This window comes from Hippopotamus amphibius, chromosome 9 (genome assembly GCF_030028045.1).
Source record: "Hippopotamus amphibius kiboko isolate mHipAmp2 chromosome 9, mHipAmp2.hap2, whole genome shotgun sequence".
NCBI lineage: Eukaryota > Metazoa > Chordata > Mammalia > Artiodactyla > Hippopotamidae > Hippopotamus > Hippopotamus amphibius.
The window spans coordinates 138,510,564-138,531,609 of NC_080194.1; the positions used below are offsets into that span (position 1 = coordinate 138,510,564).

General features: G+C 48.1%; 1 protein-coding gene across 8 annotated transcripts in view; it reads right to left on the reverse strand.

Moving 5' to 3' along the window:
• TRRAP (transformation/transcription domain associated protein) overlaps positions 1-21,046 on the reverse strand; it is a 105,486-nt gene that overhangs the window by 12,916 nt on the left and 71,524 nt on the right. For 5 of the 8 annotated variants that reach the window (XM_057748292.1, XM_057748298.1, XM_057748293.1 and 2 more), the window contains 14 exons: positions 20,193-20,372; positions 18,956-19,102; positions 17,655-17,774; positions 17,162-17,449; positions 16,868-17,005; positions 16,076-16,188; positions 15,547-15,682; positions 12,265-12,456; positions 6,403-6,631; positions 5,494-5,759; positions 4,860-4,960; positions 3,726-3,927; positions 2,408-2,572; positions 967-1,057 (listed from right to left, as the gene is read on the reverse strand). In XM_057748292.1, the coding sequence (XP_057604275.1) occupies positions 967-1,057; positions 2,408-2,572; positions 3,726-3,927; positions 4,860-4,960; positions 5,494-5,759; positions 6,403-6,631; positions 12,265-12,456; positions 15,547-15,682; positions 16,076-16,188; positions 16,868-17,005; positions 17,162-17,449; positions 17,655-17,774; positions 18,956-19,102; positions 20,193-20,372 (2,368 nt within the window). The remainder of the gene's footprint in view (positions 1-966; positions 1,058-2,407; positions 2,573-3,725; positions 3,928-4,859; positions 4,961-5,493; positions 5,760-6,402; positions 6,632-12,264; positions 12,457-15,546; positions 15,683-16,075; positions 16,189-16,867; positions 17,006-17,161; positions 17,450-17,654; positions 17,775-18,955; positions 19,103-20,192; positions 20,373-21,046) is intronic. The other 3 variants (XM_057748297.1, XM_057748295.1, XM_057748294.1) reach the window with 1 other exon arrangement.

Here is a 21,046-nt window from a genome sequence, read left to right on the forward strand (position 1 = left end):
TCTAACTTTAGTGGAAGTCTGAACATTTTTTAAATGTTTGGCAAAATATGTCACAATTCTTTCCTTATATTACAGCTCAGAGAATCTAGAAGTAGTTAACAAGTCAGCCTACATGTTTTCATCTAGGAAAGCCAAACCACATGTATAAAATGACATTTCTGAAAAATAGACACTTGCTATATAAGAAATATACTGTAGAGCCCCTGATACACTTTTTTTTTTAGCTTCAGCTCACTTAGAATAAAAAATCGTATCTTTCAAATTACCAAAACATGAATCTACCCAGATACCCAGGAGGTAGGAGCTAACATACCGTGCGAAGCCCTCGCCCACCCCACGCAGGACCAGGCCACACCACCACTGTCCAGTGGATGGAGTCACCTTCCTAGAAAGACTCTGGCCTGGCAGCACGAACGTCTAAGTATGAAAAATGTGGTGAAGCAAGCGGTGCTTTAATTGTTTACAAAGCACCATGCTTAGTCGGTAACTGGAACTATTATTTCTTTATGTACCAGGGGTATTCAATATAGATTAAAAACCTCTATTTTGAGTACGTGTTTACACTGGGTAGGACTGACTTCTATGCTGACTCCGCAGACAGCTGAAGATGTTATTCCTTATAACACAGTGAGTGACGTTTATACTGTCTACCAGGATGCATGTGTAACTAACAAAGCAAGTTCAACTTTATAATTATCTAAACCTAAAAATCTCATATTTTTTCTGCCTATGGATGAACCACTCAGGCAGATGAACACCCGATTACATGGCGGCAAAGGAGAACCAGAGACCTCACTGGGAGTCCAGGTTTTGTCCTGCAGCCCCAGTGTCCCCTCAGCGTCTACACACAAGACTGGCCCGCGTGCTGGAAGGGAGCTGCAGGCAGGTGTGTGTCCGCGACAGCGGGGACCTGGACATCCCAGGGGCCCAGCCCCCGTGGCCTGGCCGCTGACCCCGGAGACGTACCGCTCTTGTAGCGCTCCCGCTGCTCTATCTTCAGGGTCAGGTACAGCGTCCGGATAGGGAAGTAGACGGCTTGGGGATACACTCGTCCAACCTGCTCAGAGACAGTCAGCCATGAGTGAGAAGGTGGCCTGCACCTGGCCGCACCGCTGACCTAATATACACGAGGCCGGATTAAACAGCAAGTCAAACATCTAGTTTAGCTCGAAAAGATCCAAGAACGAGCAACATGGTCTATTTCATCCGTTCTGCCCCAGGACTACTAATGACAGAGAAACCACGCTTTCATCTGACCCAGTTAATACGAGGATGACACACACTCAAGTCCCTGGATCGCACGCAGGCAAACGACAGGAACACACAGAGGGACACTAGCGCTGATCCACGGGGAACCGTGAGCCGACTCTGAAAACCAGGCGCATCCGCGAGCAAGTTCACGCTGCGCACCTGCAGGAAGGGGGGGCTGCACCTGTTCTCTCCAGGGTAAGAATGCCAGTTTTACCAAACTGGGGTCACACGGCTCCTTCGAAAGGGCTGAGCAGACATTACCAGCTCTGCCACAGGGTGGCTAGCTAGCACCCGTTAGATGTTCAAGGAGTGACGGTACCAAACAGACAGAAGCTACATCCTGACAGATCAACTCCAGGAGAAGTTTCAGTACGGAGGGGCACGGCTGCAAACTCTCAAGGGAAAAATAAAACCACTCTTGGGTGCCGTGTGGACGCTGTACCACATGCAGAGAACAGACGGGACTGGGAGGAAGCAGCGCGTCCCCAGGCGCCTGGTCACGACGCCGTTCACGTGTGAGAAGCTACACACACCCGGCTCTGCCACTTTATAAAAAGAAGCACAAAGGCACTCGACTCCAGACTGAACTGCACCCAAATGTCTGCGTTCAGGTCCTTCCCCCACCTCTCGGTCTGGAGCTGTTCTCAAACAAGGATCGTGAGAGCCTTTTCACCAGACCCCAGGCCCCGGCCTGCCCGACTCCCCAAGCCCACCAGGCGCAGCCAACGTTCAGCCTCCGACAGCTGCGGCTGGACGCCCACCTGCGCGCAGGGCAACGAACAGCACAGTGGGCTGAGGTTTCTCCTGACGGGAGCTCCGAGGAGCACCTGGCACACGTGGAGGCCAGCCGCAGCCAGACACGCCCTCCCCGTGAGGGGTCCTGGGGGCTCACGAGGGACCTTGCATTTTAAGGGAATGTGTGCTTTATGTCTTATGTGGCAACGCGTTCGAGGAAAGAGACGACCATTTTAGAACAGTAACTCCAGCGGAGCACGTCACACCGACCCCGACACCCTCCAGTCACTTCCAGTCGTGCTTTTTATCGAGCGATACCTAATCACGTGCACCCTCCCACCTCTCTGACTTGGTTTCTGCAGAAAAAGGATGTGACGTGAAGACTGTTTTGTTGTGCCCGAAGATGCCTTGCTCTTCCCACCTGGCTGATCAGGTTCAAGAGCAGCTTCCCCTCGGAGCCGACCAGACAGGTGAGCAGCTGCGGGACCCAGGCCAGCCACTGGACGGGCGGCACCCCGATGCAGTACTTGTCCACGGCGTCCGCCAAGCTGTTCTTGTCGTCGTCGAAGCTCAAGAGCCACAGCACCTGCGGCAGAAGGTACGGCACCGGTCAAGTGACACGCCCCCCACGTTAAAATACCACACGGAGCAGCTTCGCTGGCACTGTGGGAAAACACCTCCAGAAGGCCCAACAACAGCGCTAAACCGCAGTCTTACAAAGAAAATGGAACACTTAAATCTAGTTTTCACCGAGATTTAGCTGTAACACCCACCACTAACCAACCCAGTCGGCGGGCCAGCGTGACCCCCAGGGCTCCAGCCTGCTGCTCCGCACGTGCCATCTCCCCAGAACAAAACAGGCTTCTGCCGAAGCTCTCAGGTGACCTCTGCCCCAGTATCAGGCAGGCCTCCTGCTGGCAGCCTGGTGTCCAGGGACATCTGAAGCACTTTGTTACACTTTTACATGTAATATCTAAAAGCGAGCAAGCCTGGAGTCAGGCAGTGAGGTGGTTTCCTGGTGTTACTGGTCAGTTTGTGTCTACCGTCAGCTTTAACTACGAGGTGCTGATGTTCAATCCACATTTTGATGTTAAACCAAAGAATTCTAAAACTCCTCATCTTTAGTGGACAAAACAGAAAAGCAGAACTTAAGTCTTCTGCAAGAAAGGATCCTGGGTGGGAACGTGATGTGGGAGGGCTGAGAGGGCGCCATGCGGGAGAGGAGGCGCGGGTTCAAGTGGCTGCCCACTGGGCACATGGCCGTACCAGCCTTGTGCCCGGCGCCGCACCGGGACACTGTGGACAACAACGCAGGTGACCGCAACCTCACCCTGCAGTGTGTGCAGAAACCAGGGGACTCAACGTCACCTGTGACCAGAGCCAACCGGCTGCGTGACTGTGTGCACGGTCCCCACAGGTGAGACCAGAATCTAACAGGTGTCTGGCAGGGAAGCTCTCCCGGCAGACCCCTCAGCGGTCTGTAGGAAGCTCTGTCCACAGCCCACACTGGACTTGAGCCCTAAGACCGAGACTCCAGACTCGGTTTTGCTGCTTAGGAGTCCTCTGACCCCAAGTACGTCCAGGCCTCCGTTCTTCAGCTTTAAGTAGAACTATGGACTATACTTCGCAGAGCAAAAGGAAACGAGAAGTAAGGCATGAAGAAGCGCCTCACGCCCAGCGCAAATCAGTAAGGGGCTGAACTTCCATCCAGACCTACAGGCTGCCCGGCCCAGCCTCACCTTGGCCAAGTACTTTCTCGACTTGCTCTCGTTCTGATGCCGGCACGCGTGCAGGTAACAGGTGATGGCGGACACTCCAAGATGCAGCTGCCGCTCCTTCACGAAGATGTTTTCCAGGTAATCCCCCCACATGGCCCACGCTTTCACCAGCACGTCGTGCATCTGCACCGCTGCAGAAAAGGCTTTGTTTGCTTCCTCAGACCTGTGAAGACACAAGATCAAAACATACGTGTTTTCAGGTGGACATCATAGAATATAAAATCAACCATTTTAAAGTGAATAATTCCATGGCATCCGGTACATTTAAAATGTTGTGTAACTGCCACCTCTATGTAGGCCCCACACACGTCCATCACCCCAAGAAAACCCCGAACCATGAAGCAGTCCCTCCCCCTTCCCCCGGCCCCCACCGATGTGCCTTCTGTGTCTGTGGACTCACTACCATGCACGTTGCCTGCGCACGGAATCACACACTGTGATTCCGTGCCTGGACTCTTTCAGTCAGTGTGGTGTTCCTGAGGCTCGTCTACGCTGTAGCACGTGCCAACACGTCACTCCTCTTCAAGCTGAACAACGTCCCACTGTGTGTACAGCACATCTTATCCGTTCATTCCAGCTGTTTCGATATTCTGGTTCTTGTAAACAGCGCTGCCATGAACTTTCATTAACAACTACCTGCTTGAGCTCCTGTTTCCAACTCTTTGCGTAAACACCTAGCAGCAGAGCTGCTGGGCCGTATGATAATTCTTTGCTTAGTTTTTGAAGGACCCGCGGCACTGTTTTCCAGTGGACTGACCCTTGCCCTAAAGCAAGAATCATCTCCATATAAAGGAATTAACGCTGTTCCAAAACGGCACGCTGGAAAATGGGGCACCGAATCCTTGTAATCGGCAGTGCTGCGGTCAAGTGACTCACGCTTAAAAAGTTTCCAAGTCCTACTCTCAAGCCGGCTTCTCAACCTGCTGCAAGTTACCACCTGTCTAGAGGCACAACATCTGAAACAGCGTCCCCGAGCACCACCACTGACTCAGGTCAGTTTCTAGCTTGACCTTCATGTTGCTTGTCAGTTACAAATAACTACTTAAATGATCTAATGAGTCTTTCTCTTCTCCTCCACCCGTATAACACACATACTTGTTGATCTGAGCCAGGAACATTCCCTTCAGCGCATAAAACTCAGCCGTCATCTCTTTCGTGAAGTACTTTAAGTTTGTAGATTCAATAACTTCAAGGCCCTGTTTATAAAAACAGAAAAGTTCTTGAACTCTCTAGACAATAATATAAAAACTTTAGTAAAATATTGATCTAGGCAGTAAGTCCTGAAGGTCATTGACAAATACAAACTGATGGCAGACTTACCTGCCCTGAATGTCTGTTGACTGACAAGCAGTATTTAAATGGAATCACTAAATACAAGTTCAGTTCTAGATACCTCGATGGTATTATCTTCTCCAAAGCTTCACATATCGTCAGTTTTATTGTTTTTCTTAACATTCCTCTGAACATAGCCCAAATCTACCATATACCCTTACAGTTCTTCAGTTTTTAATTTTCCTTCCATAACTACATTAACCAAGTATGTGGCAGAACAGAGACCACCACATATAATTCAAACACTCAAGTGGCTTCCTGTTCCTTTCTTGTTTTGGCAGGGCTGCTCCCCGAGACCAGGGCTGTGTTTGTGAAGCTCTAGCCTCTCTCCCTGCTGTCTGGACCCTCGTCCCTCCCCAGACCTGGGCAGGCAGGGGCGGGTCCGGCTGCACTCTACCTGCATACACTCGTTCTTCCCCATGACGCCTGCCAGCTGCAGGTAGCACTTGACTTGCTGCCGAATCTTCTGGAAGCAATCCACGATCGGGACAGTGGGAATCGTATGGATACGACTTAATATGTCCAGAGCTACGTTGACCAGGCCCTGTTTCCGGGCAATTTTTCCGTACTGGATGATTGCTGAAGCCGATGCGTGAACCCCAAGCATTGCATTGTTTGAACTTGGGTCGTGCTGAGAACTATTCTCATAGGCAGTTACAATGGCTAGAGAGCAAAGAAACGAGTTTTCAGTCCACGTCAAAAACTTTCCACAGTGTTCCACAAAAAGGCTTAAATAAAAGATGAAAAACACACACACATGGCTTATGAAAATGGGAAGCTCTTGATAAACCCTCACTACTTTTCCTTGTATTCTGTATCAGACGGAAGATCTAGGAAGCACTCACTCTTGAGTTGAGTGTTACCATCTTGGCTAACTAAACCACGGAGGCTGCTCTGAACCAACAGATGCCTGGCAGGCTGAGGGGATGAGCAGAGGGGACCAGGGAAACTGGAGAAGGCTACACACTGCCACTGGAGAGCCGCTCTTCCTCGGGGGCTTCTACATAAAGGGGGCCACAACTCGGAGCTCTGACCCCACTGGCCTGCTCCCCGGTGCACCAGACAGTGTCCGGCAGCAAGTCCGTTCTAGCTGGAAAAAGGGAACAGGTAGGGGGAAATCCCTCCCATCTTTCACCACCTTCAGCTTTACCCTCCTCATACCAACCACCATCTACCACACCTGCCAAAAAAAATAGAAAATCTGGTAAAAGAAAAAAAAAAAACCCCAAAACAACAACAACAACAACAACAACAACAAAACACAACCAAGACATGAAACCAGAACAGTGGGTGTCTGGAAAATTACATGAGGAGCGCATGCCGGACCAGGCGGGTTTACCCTGGTAATGATGCTGGCGCCACATGAAGACGCTGCTCCAGTGCGACAAGTCGTCGGACACGATGGGCAGCCGGTTCCTCCAGGTCTTCACCACTGTCTTCATGTCGTGCAGGCTGTTGTTCCTTCCCAGGTTGGTGGGCTGTAAGCCTGCGTTAATTTGAGCGGCTTCCTGAAGTTCAATGATTTGCTGGGCTGCCTAACGGGGACCAGCATGAGAGAGTCCACAGTGAGCAGTATGTTAAAGTCGAAAGAGGAAAACAAACCAGACAGATCAGGAATCACTGTGAAGATCTCACAATTCAATTACCAAAGGAAGCAGGCTGACTTATTCAGATGCCACATTTAATTACTCCGCACCTCAAACACTATTCTCGTGATCCATCCACCCCCCCGCCTCCCCTCCACCCCCAACCCCCCACACACACATTTTAACACCTCCGCCCTGTGGCTGCTGTGACACTGGAGCCTGGAGGACAGTGGTGTCTACACCGCCTTCCCCCGCCTTCCACAACTATCCTCTTTTCCATTCCCTTTGCCATCAGCTACGTGTGACTCTTCGTCTACCAACATCTAAGACCAGAACAGCCTGGTCACCCTGCCCTCAAGCTTTCCTTCCATGAACACTTGAACCCCGGAGCCACGTCAAGCATCTCAGAATACGGTTCTAATGATCTCTCTGGGCTGATACATGCATTTTCATCACACCCCTACAAATCTGTCCAGGTCACTACCCTTTAAACCCCAGAGGTACTCCTGGCTCCAAACTTACGGTGCCCTCTCCTTATGGGAGGCCCCGGCCACAATTCTGAGCATATTCGAACTCTACCCGCAAAGGTTCACCTTCCGCTCCCCACAGGGCTTTTTCCCTTCTCTAAATCCTGTGCTTATCTTCTGTGCTACCGCATAGCACTGAATCATAGATGCCCTCTTAAAATTTTGCCTCTTATTGATATGTCACCTCCCTCCAGTCGGATGCTTCTTTGAAGCAGAATGTTTTTAAATTGTTTGAATTGTCTGAATCCCCAAACACAGCACCAAGCTCAGTACTTAGTATCCTTTTGTTTAATCTTAATTTTTATAATTGCCTACAAGAATTTACACTTTCCGGGGACTTCCCTGGTGGCCTAGTGGTTAAGAATCCGCCTTCCAACGCAGGGGACATGGATTTGATCCCTGGCAGGGGAACTAAGATCCCACATGCCGTGGGGCAACTCAGCCCATGTGCCACAACTAGAAAGAAGCCTGCGCCCTGCAACTAAGACCCAACATAACCAAAAATAAATAAATAAATATTAAAAAAAAAAAAAAAAAGAAAAGAATTCATGTTTTCCATCTGTACTTCAAGTTTAGTTCATTATGTTCAGATTTCTGAAACTTTCAACTAATGCTTCCTTCCAACAAAAGCGTACTGAAAATAGAACAATGGGATATTTGTTTTATAACAGCGTTACTGAGGTATAACCAAAACATCATCAAAATCACCCTTTTAAGTTACAATTCAGTAGTTTTTAGCACAACTTACAATGGGGTTATGTTCCAATAAACTCATAAGTTGAAAATATCTGAAGCTGAGAATGCACTTAACAAACCTAACCTACCAGACACCCTCGGGAGCCCAGCCGGCCTGGCCTTAAAACACTCACATTGTCTAACACGAAGCCTATTTAATAGTAAAGGGTTGATTTTCTCATATCATTTACTAATAACTGTACTGAAAGTGAAAAACAAAGTGGTTGTACGGGTTCAGAAAGGCTGTAAGCATGTGGTTGTTTGGCCCCGTGATCGCACGGCTGACCAGGAGCTGAAGTTGGTGCCACCGCCCAGCACCACAGGAGTACTACACCACATACGCTGGCCCGGAAAAGATCAAAATTCAGCATTCAAAGTATGGTTTCTATTGAGTATATATTGTTTTCACACCATCACAAAGTCAAAAAACTGTAAGTCACGGACCATGTACATTCCCAGAGCTGTATGACCATCACCTCTACCTAGTTATAGAAAGAAGCCCACGGGTAACCTCTCTCCACTCTCCCTCCCCTAAAAAGTGACAACCGCTAATCCACTTTTTATCTCTACAGATCTATCTATTCTGGACATTTCATATAAACAGAATCATACAACATGTGGCCCTCTGTGTCTGGCTTCTTCACTCAGCATACTCTCAAAGTTTACCCACGCTGTAACACGGATTGGTACTTCATTCCTTTTTGTTGCTGAGTAACACTCCACTGCGCGAATATTCCACACATTTATTCATTCATGAGCTGATGGTCATTTGGAGTATTTCCACGTTTTGACTATTATGACTATTAATGCTATAGACAGTTGTGTACAAGTTTTTGTGGACATAAGTTTTAATTTCTCTTAGATTTATACCTAGGAGTGAAACTCTTGAGCCTATGGTAATTCCATGTGTAATATTTTGAGAAAATATCAGACTGTTTCCAAAGAGCCAGCACCATTTTACAATCGTACAAGCAATGTATGAGGATTCCATTTTTCTCCACATCCTCACCAGTACTTGTCTGTCTTTTTCATTCCAGCTATGCTAATAGGTATAAAGTGATATCTCATTGTGGTTATGATTTGCTTTTCCCTAATGACTAATGATGCTGAATATTTTTTCATGTGCTTATAAGTTAGACAAGACTTTTTCAAATATTCCTGAACTACTTCTATAAAATCTGTAGTCTTTGTAGAACGCAACCACTGAAGTCTCTGCTCAGTTAGCTCACTGGTCAGCTAATGATGAGACAGAGATTTCCTTAAAGACCTGAAATGATCAGGCTCCAGGTGCCTGTTGCCGCATGCCCTCAACCCTCAGCCAGGCAGCTTCCAACTCTACCCCAGCCTTCACTTCCTGCTTACACACAGCCTCAAGGTCAGCCAGAGGTGAAAGCTTAGGATCTTCTCAAGTCTTTCCTGAGCGTGTGTGCACAGGATGTACGTGGCCTCCTAGATTCCCAGGAATATATCAGAGCTTCTCAGAATTCCCAACAGACACCTCATTCTCTAATCTTCCCTCTACTGGCTCAGTTTCTCTTTTTTTAAATAAATAAATTTACTTATTTATTTATTTGCTGAGTTGGGTCTTCATCGCTGCGTGTGGGCTTTCTCTAGTTGCAATGAACGGGGGCTACTCTTTGTTGCGGTGCGCGGACTTCTCATTGTGGTGGCTTATCTTGCCGTGCTGGCTCAGTAGTTGTGGTGCTCAGGCTCTGCGGCATGTGGGACCGTCCCAGACCACAGATCAAACCCGTGTCCCCTGCACTGGCAGGCAGATTCTTAACCACTGTGCCACCAGGGAAGTCCCTGGGTCAGTATCTCTCGTGCTTTGACTGGTGTTGCTGCCTCAGGCAGCCGTGACATTAAACAACTGCCAGTGATTACTTTTGACGAATGCCTTCAGATACGGCTTTCTCTACTGAGTGAGCTCTGAGTCAGGTCAAACAGAGACGAACTCTGTGAACAGGGCTTCTCTAGGAGCTGCACTGCTGGTTAAGTAGTGCCAGTTCTCTGGGGCCGGGGTTTTTTGGGGCGTCTAAATCTGTTCTGCCCTCCACTGGTGGCTGCTAGGCTGCTGGCTGTCACAGCTACTGTGGTGGGAGGCTGTTGGTTTTCAAGTCTACTGCAGAGCTGGGAGGGGGTAATGGGAACAGGACAGTGAAATGCCACAACGTTCGCTGTTCTTACTGAAATACGGCTGTTTTTCTTACATGCTCCTTGGCTTACTGCAAATCTTTCAGTGTCAGAGTGTGAGAAGCTGGTTTTGACAATTCCCCCCATTGTGCCCACTGCTTTTATGAAAAAGTAAAACTTCAGAGGCCCTTTCTCTGCTTCCCCTGGACAATGTGACAGCGAAGTCACTGCCTCCACAATAGGACTCAGACTGTTTCTTCCTGACTAGTGGCTGATGCAGGAACCCAGTACTGATGTTCTCAGCAGGCTAAAGGGAGAGACGTGCCACAAAAAATCCCCATCAAAACTCTGGGTCCATCAATCAGTAAGATGGAAAGCTGCTGTGCAAAAGCACCAACACTCTTTCCAGAGGTGATTTACTGGAGGGTGGTAGCTGGGGGAGGGGGGAGACACAAGCTGTAGTGCAAAATACATATCTTTCAGAAACTTAGGCACTGTTTTAACATTTATAAATTTGGACAAAAGGTACTTACATTTAAGTTTTTAAAAATAAATACTTCTCTAAATCATCCTCTCCACCTTCTCAAATTCTATATAAATCTGACCCCAAACTTAAGAAAAACTACCAAAATGATCAGACTGAAACGTTGTTAAATGGTTTCCACAAAATCATCCTTGTGGGCACTGCTTTTGCTTTCTGTAACATTTCTCAGCTGTGCTGCTTGACAGTGCCTTTGGGAGGAGGAAATCATCTCTCTAAATGCAGTCAGCTTTGTGACCAAACTAATCAACAAACTACTGAGTTTCAACCATGACCAAAGCAGTGGAAGAGAAACTGCCTTTTAAGATTTTTTGATGTTAATCATTTTTAAAGTCTTTATTGAATTTGCTACAATATTGCTTCTGTTTTTTTCATGTTTTGATTTTTGGCCATGAGGCGTGTGGGATCTCAGCTCCCTGACCAGGAATGAACCTGCACCCCATGCACTAGAAGGTGAGGTCTTAACCACTGGAATGCCAGGGAAGTCCCGAGAAATTGCCTTTAATTTCACTTCCAAAATACCTGAATCAGGGCTGTCCGAAATACTGCATATTATAACTCTATGCTTTGAATATATAACTACACAATAGTTTCCAGTTATTCACAACTATGTTATTCACAATAAAACCCAGTCATTCACAGTATTCCCTGCACTGACACCTTTTCCTACGTTCATGCAATAACTTTTTTCCTCATAGCTACAACATGCAACCCATCTTTGCACTTTTAGATGATATGGAGGAAAAAAGTCCACTTTAAATAAAAAGCTTTAAAGTATTTTAATAACTTAGATTAGAAATGTTATATATCTGCAAAATAACATTACTTTAGTGCACACCTTGAGAAAAAGCCAAAAATAATAGATACAAAAAAGGAAAAATATCAAAGCGATTAATGATGAAGACAAGATAATCCAAGCATATTAATAAATAACTACATAATTTAAAAAAATCTATAAAAAAAACTATACTATAAAAATCAATACAGCAGTTTAAGTCTCAAAACTACTCTTGTAAGAGGAAAAAAACATGAGCATTCTAAATTATTGTTCTCACATCGGCCTCTAGTTTTCCTCAGTTACACCAGAAGCTGCTGTGCCAGGCACGAGATGAATGAGGACAAGAGCTGACCCAGGCCCTCGTGTGCGTGTGCACGTGTGCGTGCGCGTTTGTGCATGTGCACGCTCATGGGGCCGGGAGGATGGGAAGAAGTATGCTCCGTGGAGAGAGGCAGCGTGCGCGAGGGGATGTGGGGAGAGGCCCTTTAGATCTGAGCCACTGAACGGTGGCTTGTGTGGAGGAACAAACTGTCAGAAGATGAGACACGAAGAAGCCAAGGCACAGTCTATTTAACTGCAGCCCTAAGAGCCTCAGAGGATGAGACCTTTTTGGACTCAACAGCGGCATCGCACTGATGGTGGTACAGTGGGCACTGAAGAACATTCCTAAAGCAAAAATGGAAACCATCAACATCACTCCCAAGGGATGTCTTCAAAAAAGAGAAGCAACGTGTCAGTCCTCCCCATTCTGGCTCTGGCCCTCCTCTCACCGAGGGTGAGTTTAAACGGGAAAGGACGTGTGGAAGGAGTTTCCCCTCCCGTTCAGCTCAGCTCGTGGACAGGAGGAGCTCTGCTGTGGGGGACCCACCTGGAGAAGAGGCGTGTGCACGTGGGACACCACGTGGGGCAGCCGCCGCCACTCACGGATGGCCAAGCTGCTGGCCATTTCCACCAGGCGCTCGATGAAGCTGAGCTGCTGCTCCTCGGGGTGGCAGATAGCCAGGTATCCACGGTACATGTTGACCTTCCACGCCATCTCCTTTGGACAACTTACTTCTACCTGGTGGTGGAAGAATATCACACAGGAAGCAATGGGTATACATCCTCTCAGTGGAAAGAGTCAAAAAGTAAAGTCAGTTTTTGGGTAGCCAGTTAAAGCAATAAACAGAAATTAAGCTATAAACAGACACTCATTTTCTTTAGAGAAGTCACCACGCGCTAGATTTTTTTCTTGACACTCTCCTTTGCTGAAGACCAACGAGTGGCCAATCTCTATAGCGATGAAAGCTTGCCACAGGCTCCTCACTTTAAGATCACTAGTAGTTACAAAAGGGAAAAACAACACTTATGACAGACCAGATGAACAACCTATGAAGTCAGCCAGTGAATTTTCAAAGGATTAAATACATGTCCATCACCAGTCTGATAAATATCAGTATAATTTTGAGTTGTTTCCAATTCACAATGTCACCCTGGGAAATTAACTTGCTCCACATATAAGGAAGCAGAAGGCAGCAACTCAGGTTTATAAGAACATGAGTGAACGTTCATAAATTTCACTGTCATTTAAAAGCCATGCTTCAGAGGATCCTTTTCCCTCCAGAATTTTGTGTTCTTGAACTTTGTCATTATTTCTAACAATGATGTTAAGGAAAGTTCAAGATGTTGGTGTCACTAGAGTTAATAAAATGTCTAATAAAAAAACCCCAAAACCTGCTTTATTATCTACTATAAAACTTCCTCCAGATTTCTCATATCTTGGTTATCAGACCTACTGATGAAGCAGATGGAGCCCAGAGCCATCCCATTTCCTCCCCTTGGCCTACATCCAGGTGGAGGCTCCAGGTGTGCCCTGGAAAAAGCCCCTGTGTTTGCCTACAACCTTCTAAAGAAGGCACTAGATCTCACTGCATCTTATCAGCTTCTTACAGAGCACTTTTTAAAATGTAAATTAAAGTCTTTTCAAAAACAATCTCTGGGTATAAGATGAAAGGCTATCTCTGTTGAAGGACTTGCTGTAACAAGGTAACACATTTACCTGGGAAGTAAGGACAGAAATTACACGTCTTAGTGCCACGCTGCTCGCTGTCAGCAGGATGTAAGAGCAGTGGTGGTAACAGTAATGGCTGACATGACACCTGGCCTTGTTTTCTGTGACCTTTGTCAGAGCACAGTCACACCCATGGCCCCTCCTAGTCCTCAGTAATCCCATCATGAAGAAATTCAGGGAGGCAAACACGTGAACACATCTGCTTCTGCTTCCTACATGATCCTCTAGAATTACACCTAAAACCTCTCATCTTCTGGACTTAAACACTACATAAGATAGGCTTTTGTCAATCACACCCACCCTCTGTAACATTAAGAAAAGGCATCTCTTCTAATTTTTCCTCCAATGAAAAAAATTACTCCATTTATTAAATCAAATCAAGAAATGTACGACTACAAGAAGCCCCATGATCACAAGACACAGGAGGAAAAAGAAAATTTGATTTTTTTTCTTTTAAATACTGGCAAATGAGTAAATAATTTAGTACTATCAAGACCATTTGAAGTTAATTTACTGCAGATTACTCAGAGTGCTTATTAATATACTTTGAGCTTTTTCTAACCAGTAAGTGCCTCAAAATTTGGGGAAAATAACCAAGAATTTGTAAAAGAAGAAATTCACTTGTCAGACCTGTGGACAGTATGATAAAAATAAGTGAAATCTTGCAAAGGAGAAAAAGAGAACATTAGGAATATTTTTATATTGATATAAAATAGAGCAGAATGTTCATCAGAATAAAGAAAGAACAATTAACTGTAAATGCAACCTGCCAGCAAAACCTTTATTTCTGTTTACCTCCACAAGTGATCGGTCACTTCTCAGAGCACTGCACACTCTCTGCATCAGACGAGCCATCTCCCAGACCCCAACCTGGAAGTCCAGACCCTGGGCTCTACAGTCAACGCTGCAGTTAGCAGCTTGTAACTATTTCAGTTCTTCAATCTCCTGCATTTTGTTTAAAAGCAGCAGTAGTAATGAAATAAACATGGTAGCCATAGTACAAGTTAAAATTTTAGGTTAATTCTTTCAAACAAAGTGGCCTATAATCTCAATGTGCTTTTGAGTCTCCACATTAAGAAAGAAAAAGCACTGATGTAACTGTAAATAAACCCCTACTAGGTAAAGGGAGAAGGTGAGAACCGGACAACAGTGTAAACTCCTAAAACCTGTAACGCTGACACCGCATAGAAAAGGTCAAAAACTGAGGAGCAGCAGCAAAGAAAAACAGCCAAGGGAGAAAATCACAGAAGGTTCAGGTGCAGGAACAAATACAGAGCAGCAAGAGCAGCTGCACCCATGGGCCATCCAAGGCGATGGTGGTGGCGGCGGTGGTGATGGTGGTGACTGTGGTGGTGGCAGTGGTGGTCATGGTGGTGACTGTGGTGGTGGCGGTGGCCGTGATGGTGGCGGTGAGGATGGTGATGGTGATGATGTGGGATTCAGACAACAGAGCTGCAGTGTCTGACACCACAGCTTCTGATGCCCCAACAGAGGCTTCCGCATGTGATAAAGAAAACTGTACCTCTGTGCCCGCTCTCCCATCATGCAGTAAATTCCTCTGGACGGAGTTTAATTTTTGAAAATGTGGAACTCAACCAAGTTACTGATGCAACTTCTCTTGCATTGCACTATCACCACTTCCATAACACAAGACATGCTTTGCATGTGATACTGTTTTCATGTAACACACTTACTGACAGCAACTAGTGCGTCAGGCCCTGGGCTGCTGTACTCACTCCTGCAGAGCTTCTGCCAACAAACCCACCTGCAAAACTGCCTGTTCTTCCAAATTTCTCCAGACGTTATTGTTTTGTCACAGAGTCCAAGGTCTCTACCTGACACTTATTACTGTAACTGAATAATGAACTAATACGGAAGTTATAATTTAACTCGAGTTCAGGAAAGGTGTTCGTGACAACCAAAAATAACTCCTGCCTCCCAAGAGCAATCTTTCATCTGCCCAAATGCCAGCTTGTTGTAAGTGAAGGGAAATCTCCAGACTCGCAGCTTTGGCAAACAGGCCTCACGTGGCTGGGAAGACTGTAACCTGAGCATCGATGAGTCACTGACTGCGGTGGGGGGGTGGGGGGGGCGTCTCACCTGCACCAGTGCCTCCTTCATGGCGGTCCAGTTGGACACCCGCCAAGCACACTCCAGGACCAAGTAAGGGTTGATGTGACCTTTGGACTGGCCATACTCCGTCAAGGCTTCCCACTGGTTCAATTCCTTGGAGCACCTAGAGACCAGGGATGCAGGGCCAAAGCTCAGGGACCACACCAGCAGACAGGACTTTCAGTCATTTTCAACACACAGAAAGGAAGCTTTTTTCCCCACACAGAGAAAGGCAGGCTTGTGTGGGACCTGAGGTGCCCTGAGTAGCAAGCACCGCAGCCCCCGTAGCACAGGGCGCAGAGCTCCGGAGCTGCAGGAGGCAGGAGTCATTACTGTTTCTCCAACACTCTCTGCATTACATGAGACTCTAAACGCTGCTGTAGGTTTTTGTTTGTTCTTTTCCTCAAGGGGCCATAAAGAAAGTAGCAAAGCTCGCTCTGAGAAACACCATGAGAAAATTTCAGACTTTTCACTGGTTTCCGTAACTGATTCTTGAACAGGTCACTGTTCAGCTTACCGAATCCAGTGGTCCTCCCACAGCTGGTACTCCGGGAAAATAGCAGGGGAGGCGTTACTCCTCTCATGTTCTTTCTTGGCTTTGTCCATTGCCTTTTCATATGATTCTTGTGCCTGAAAAGGTTAAACTGCTTTCAAAGTGCTGTTTAACTAGAAACTTTTGCACGACCGCTGCTCAGTTATTTAGGGTGAGTTGGATCCCAGACCCAGGGGTGTCTCATGCTCTTTTCTAAGGTCACCTGACACCCCAAATTCTCCATTCAGAGGACAGAAGACAGTGGAGGAGAAGGTGCGTAATTCCCCACACAGACAGAAGGAGAGGCAGACCGCCCAGACCCCGGGTTCATTTCTCCATCCATCAGCGATGAGAGCAGGGGCCACAGCCTGTGCCTCTGCCTCTGGAGTTTCTGTGGCTCAGTGTCCTACACGGGGCTGCGACCATATCTGTGACATTGACCCACACACACTACAGCGAAAGGACAGGCCCAAGGATTAAAACCTCACACCGAACACAATCCACCTACCATTTCCAACAGGACCACCGACTGCAGATAAACAGCTTCCACATTAGCAACTAACAGTAAAGGATTCAGGACTGAGCTTTAAAGATGTTCATGTCACATATGTATGTTTCTCTAAAATTGAGACTTTAATCAAAGAGCCTTTACGTAGATAAAATAAACGCTTCAAAGGAAACAGTAAACCTCTTATTTAGACGTGAACTGACTTGAGAACATACTAATAAACACCTTTCACCACCCATGTGACCCGGACACCCCGCCAGCGGCGCTACCTGCTCGAAGAACCCGTGCTGCTCGTAGGCGATGGCCGTTGCTGTCTCTGAGTACTTGCAGCGCTTCTGCCACAAGCCTGCCCACATGTCCTCCTCTTGCAACAGAGAGTAAAGCTCAGCCAGGGAATCCAGAATCTCCTGAAGCAGACCACAGCTTCTGAGTGCCCACAACAGCAACTTTTCAATTTTATTTTTCAACAAAGCGACTTCATGGGACTTAATTTAAAACCACTGTGGATGGAGACATTCCTGGGACCACAAGGTCACCAGCAACAAGCCGAGGTGAGACCTCACCTGCTGAGGCGGAGTGATGCTCTCCTGCTCGTAAAACTCCGTTGTCTGCTTGGGCTTAACCTGCAGGCTCAGCCCTTTCTCGAAGGCCTGGTGCTCCAGCATCAGGGTGGAGCGGAACCAGAGGTTGTGGGTCTTCCCCAGGTACTTGAGCACACAGGGCCGGATGGGGATGGGAGGGACGCACTGGGACATGGCCTCCACGAAGCAGTTGAGGGCACTGGGCTGGCAGTCCCGCTGCACCTGGTGGCTGCCGCTGCACAGGAACGGGCTGATCTCGCCTGCCAGAGCCTGAAAGCCAAGAGCGGGGGACCTGGGTCTCGTGCAGAAATCAGCACATCTTTACTCTCACTCAGCACCTGGGGTATTTTTGATAACTCACTCTTGGATAATACTAGTTTCCTCAGCCTTTGAAACAATCAAGATTTTCTTTCACAAATACTTATCAAAAGCTAAAGCTACATTTTTCAAAAGAGGATTTAAAAAACAAACTCACATGCTGCTGTCTGTCGGACAGAATTTTCCACAACCTGGGGAAAAGCTGGACCCACGTCTTTTCGGCCAGCGTGGTGGAGATGTGGCACAGCTGGACGAAGGCGCCCAGCAGGGCTCCAGTCTGCGGAGAGGAAAGAGCGGTGTAGCAGGCACAGGCTGACGCTAAAATACAACTCTTGCCACGCAGGTGCCTCACGCATCCTTGCTCAGGAAACACTACTGCCCCACTTTACCACACGCTCCTCCACTCCCAACTTTCAAAGACCTGAACGAATGTCATGCTGAAGTGAAACGCAGATTCTGAGCACCACAGACCCCTGGTGCGCTTAGCAGCTGAGCCCGGCCGTGCGTAAGGGGCTCCTTGGAGACATGCCTGCATTTTTAACTTTCAAGGGCATTTCCTGATATCACTGATGCCACCACATCTGAGAAGGATGAGCCCAGTGTTGACGCTGAAAGCTCAAGCGGGAGGCACACAGGTGCCGTCAACGCAGAGGCGGCTGCAGACGTAAAGGGGAGCAGAAGCAGCGCGCAGGGGCACAGCTAGTGCCCACGGGGGGGATTCTGAAGAACAAATCGAGAGCCGTGCAAGGTCAGTGTCTCTGCAACTGACCGCAACAGGAGAGGGAGAGGCGCCTGGAATGGACGGGACTAAACCAGAACCCCTTAGGAATGGGGCCGGAGGTGGAAACCAGGGGACCAGAGGGCGAATCAAATCCACAGATGCAGTCGACTTTGTCCACGGCTCTGTTGTTACAAATTTCTTACAAACAGCCAGGTTTCTGGCTGCTTGCAGCCCACCTCCCCATGCGGCACTGGGCAGCCGCGCAGAGGGGCTCAGCACCGGTTCACCAGCCCTCCAGGGGCCCTGCCGCCCATGACAGAGACACACATGTCACGATCACGCTGTCCTTTCACCCAACAGCAGGTCAAGAAGGGAACTTACTCTCACACCCATGTCTCTGTTAAAAATGCACAAACCAAGGATACAAATGTTCCAAGGAAAACGGGAGAATACATTTTAGTGAAGAATACCCCTCATTTGCTACTCAGGCTGGCCCATGAGGAAGGCCATGATGAAACGAGCCTGGCTGACCCCACGTGGCTGCTCCCCTCCCCGGGCAGGGCGTCAGGTGACTCTTGGCTGCAAGTCAGTGAAGCAGAGGCCAAAGCTCTCAGTGGCCACGCACCTGCCGACAGAAGTGTTCACCTCGAGCCACGAAGGGGGGTCCGTGGGTTCACGGACTGCTCACAGTACTCAGGGGCGGGGGAGAATCACCACCACCCGCCACGTGCACAGACCTTCACCTCCCGGAGCGTGTCAAGGAATTTGTCATGTCTGTTGGTTAACATGTGCAGCTGGTTTCCAATGTCCTTTTCAGAGAGTTCTTTGGTTTTGGGCGTGCTGGTCTGATCTCCAGGAGCGAGTTCAATATCTATCTCTACGTCCTAAAAAACAAACATGCAAAACCAAAAGGTCAACTGAAGAAAATCAACAACCACAACTCCTATAAATTCCTGTTACACTTTTGGCAAGTAAATTAGCTTCCTGCGAGTTTTTAATTACTTAAACAATCTTGAATTTTAACATAAACAACAAGCAGATTAAACTACACCAGACCAAGCCCTCTTTCGTACATGACACTATAAACACGTCACCATTTTGCTTTTGTGTTTGGATTATGGCAAGGAAAGTTAAAAAGAAATTACAAGTTTAAACAGAAAAAATGATATAAAGATCATTAGGAATTATAGCCTGCCACTTCTCAAAATGCAACCCAGCTGCTGGGCTGCCTTGCTCATCCAGATAAGAATACTGTCAGGACCAACGCACAGGATCTTGCTGGCGTGGTGTTTTACACCAACTCATTTCCCAAAAGGAATGAACCTTATTTCTGTCTCAATTTTCTGGGAAGTCACAGTCAAAATCCAACCATCAGACTAGGCTCTAAGTCACATTATGGACCATTTACTGTATGCCCCTGAAAACACACAGGGATCACTTCAGAGCGGCCCACTGATCTCATGCAGAATGACAAAAAAGATCCTATCACCAAGTGAACTAGTGGTTAGTGATTGCTACGTGAAGAAAATTTTAATTTCTTATTTGCTAATAACATAAGTGGAGTTTCACATACAGGAGAGGGTACAAACTACCCCTTTTAGAGCAGAGGGTACCCTCCTCCTTCAACACTGAGTGGCTGTCTTCTAACACCCAATCCTCCAGACAGACCCTGCTTCCCAGGGCCAACCACCGGAAGGAAACAGCTTACAGAGCGACGCCTGGAGTGGTGTCAGCCGCTCCACATGGAGTTCTGACGCCCCTCGGGACCCCGGCTCAGCCTTGCCGGTCAGATCTGGGCTCCCAGCCGCCCCTGCCAGGCCTGGGTGGAGACCCTGGAGTGTCACAGCGGGCGGCCCGTGAGAGCAGGTTTTAACACACTGCTCTTGCCCCCCCAAAATTCGAAGGCTGCTATAAAATCTCTGCGCAGGGACGGAGCCCTGCTGTGACAAGGCGGCACCGTGCACCGGGCTTTACCTCCTCCTTGGACTCGCTGTTCTCCCGCTCCCGGGGCTCCTGCTTGACGTGCGTGACCATGGCGAAGGCCGCGCGGTCGTGGCTGTCGGCCAGGCTGATGACGTTGGTGATGGATGGCAGCATGGCGCCCTGGCAGCTGGTCCCAATGGGCGCACTCTTCTCGCACACGGCCAAGAGGAGCTGGAGGGGTTTGTGGGAGAGGAGACAAACCTGAGACGCGTGCCTGGGGCTCAGGTGTGGACCCTGTGAACCCTGAGCTGCCTCGACCAGCACATGCGGACCACCCCCGGCGCGCTCTACACCCACCCCCGGCTTAGACAGGAGCCTGGACCTCTCTCCCAGTGTCCCCACTCAGGTACCCCCCGACTCCGTGTCTAAGCGGAAGCTCAGCATCTCTCTCCCTACCACATGCATCACAGCTGCCTTAGCTCCATCCACCCATTGTCCTGTCTCTCTCATCTCCCACCCACATCCCTAGGTCCTGCCGGTGTCACCTCCTGAACACCTAGGCAGCCGTCACCTCCCGCCCGGACACAACTTCCTAACTCATCTCAACGTACTCTTCTCAAACCCACCTGCTTCCACAAGCTGACTCAGCGCTGATGGACATAAGCCAGCAAGCTCTTACTGAAACCCAGTGCCACACTCCCTTCTTCTCCCTCAGAGAGGACGTCACAACCTCGTCTTGTTAGACGAAGTGGTCTGGTAACCCATTTGCACAGCACAGGTAACCTGCTTTGGGAAACCTAGGCTGCCTGGTACAGTACGTTGGCGATTAATCCAAAGAATGAAGTTAGAAGTCAGACTGCAATCCTGTTAGAAACATCAGAGACCATGTGACTTGCCGTCCACTG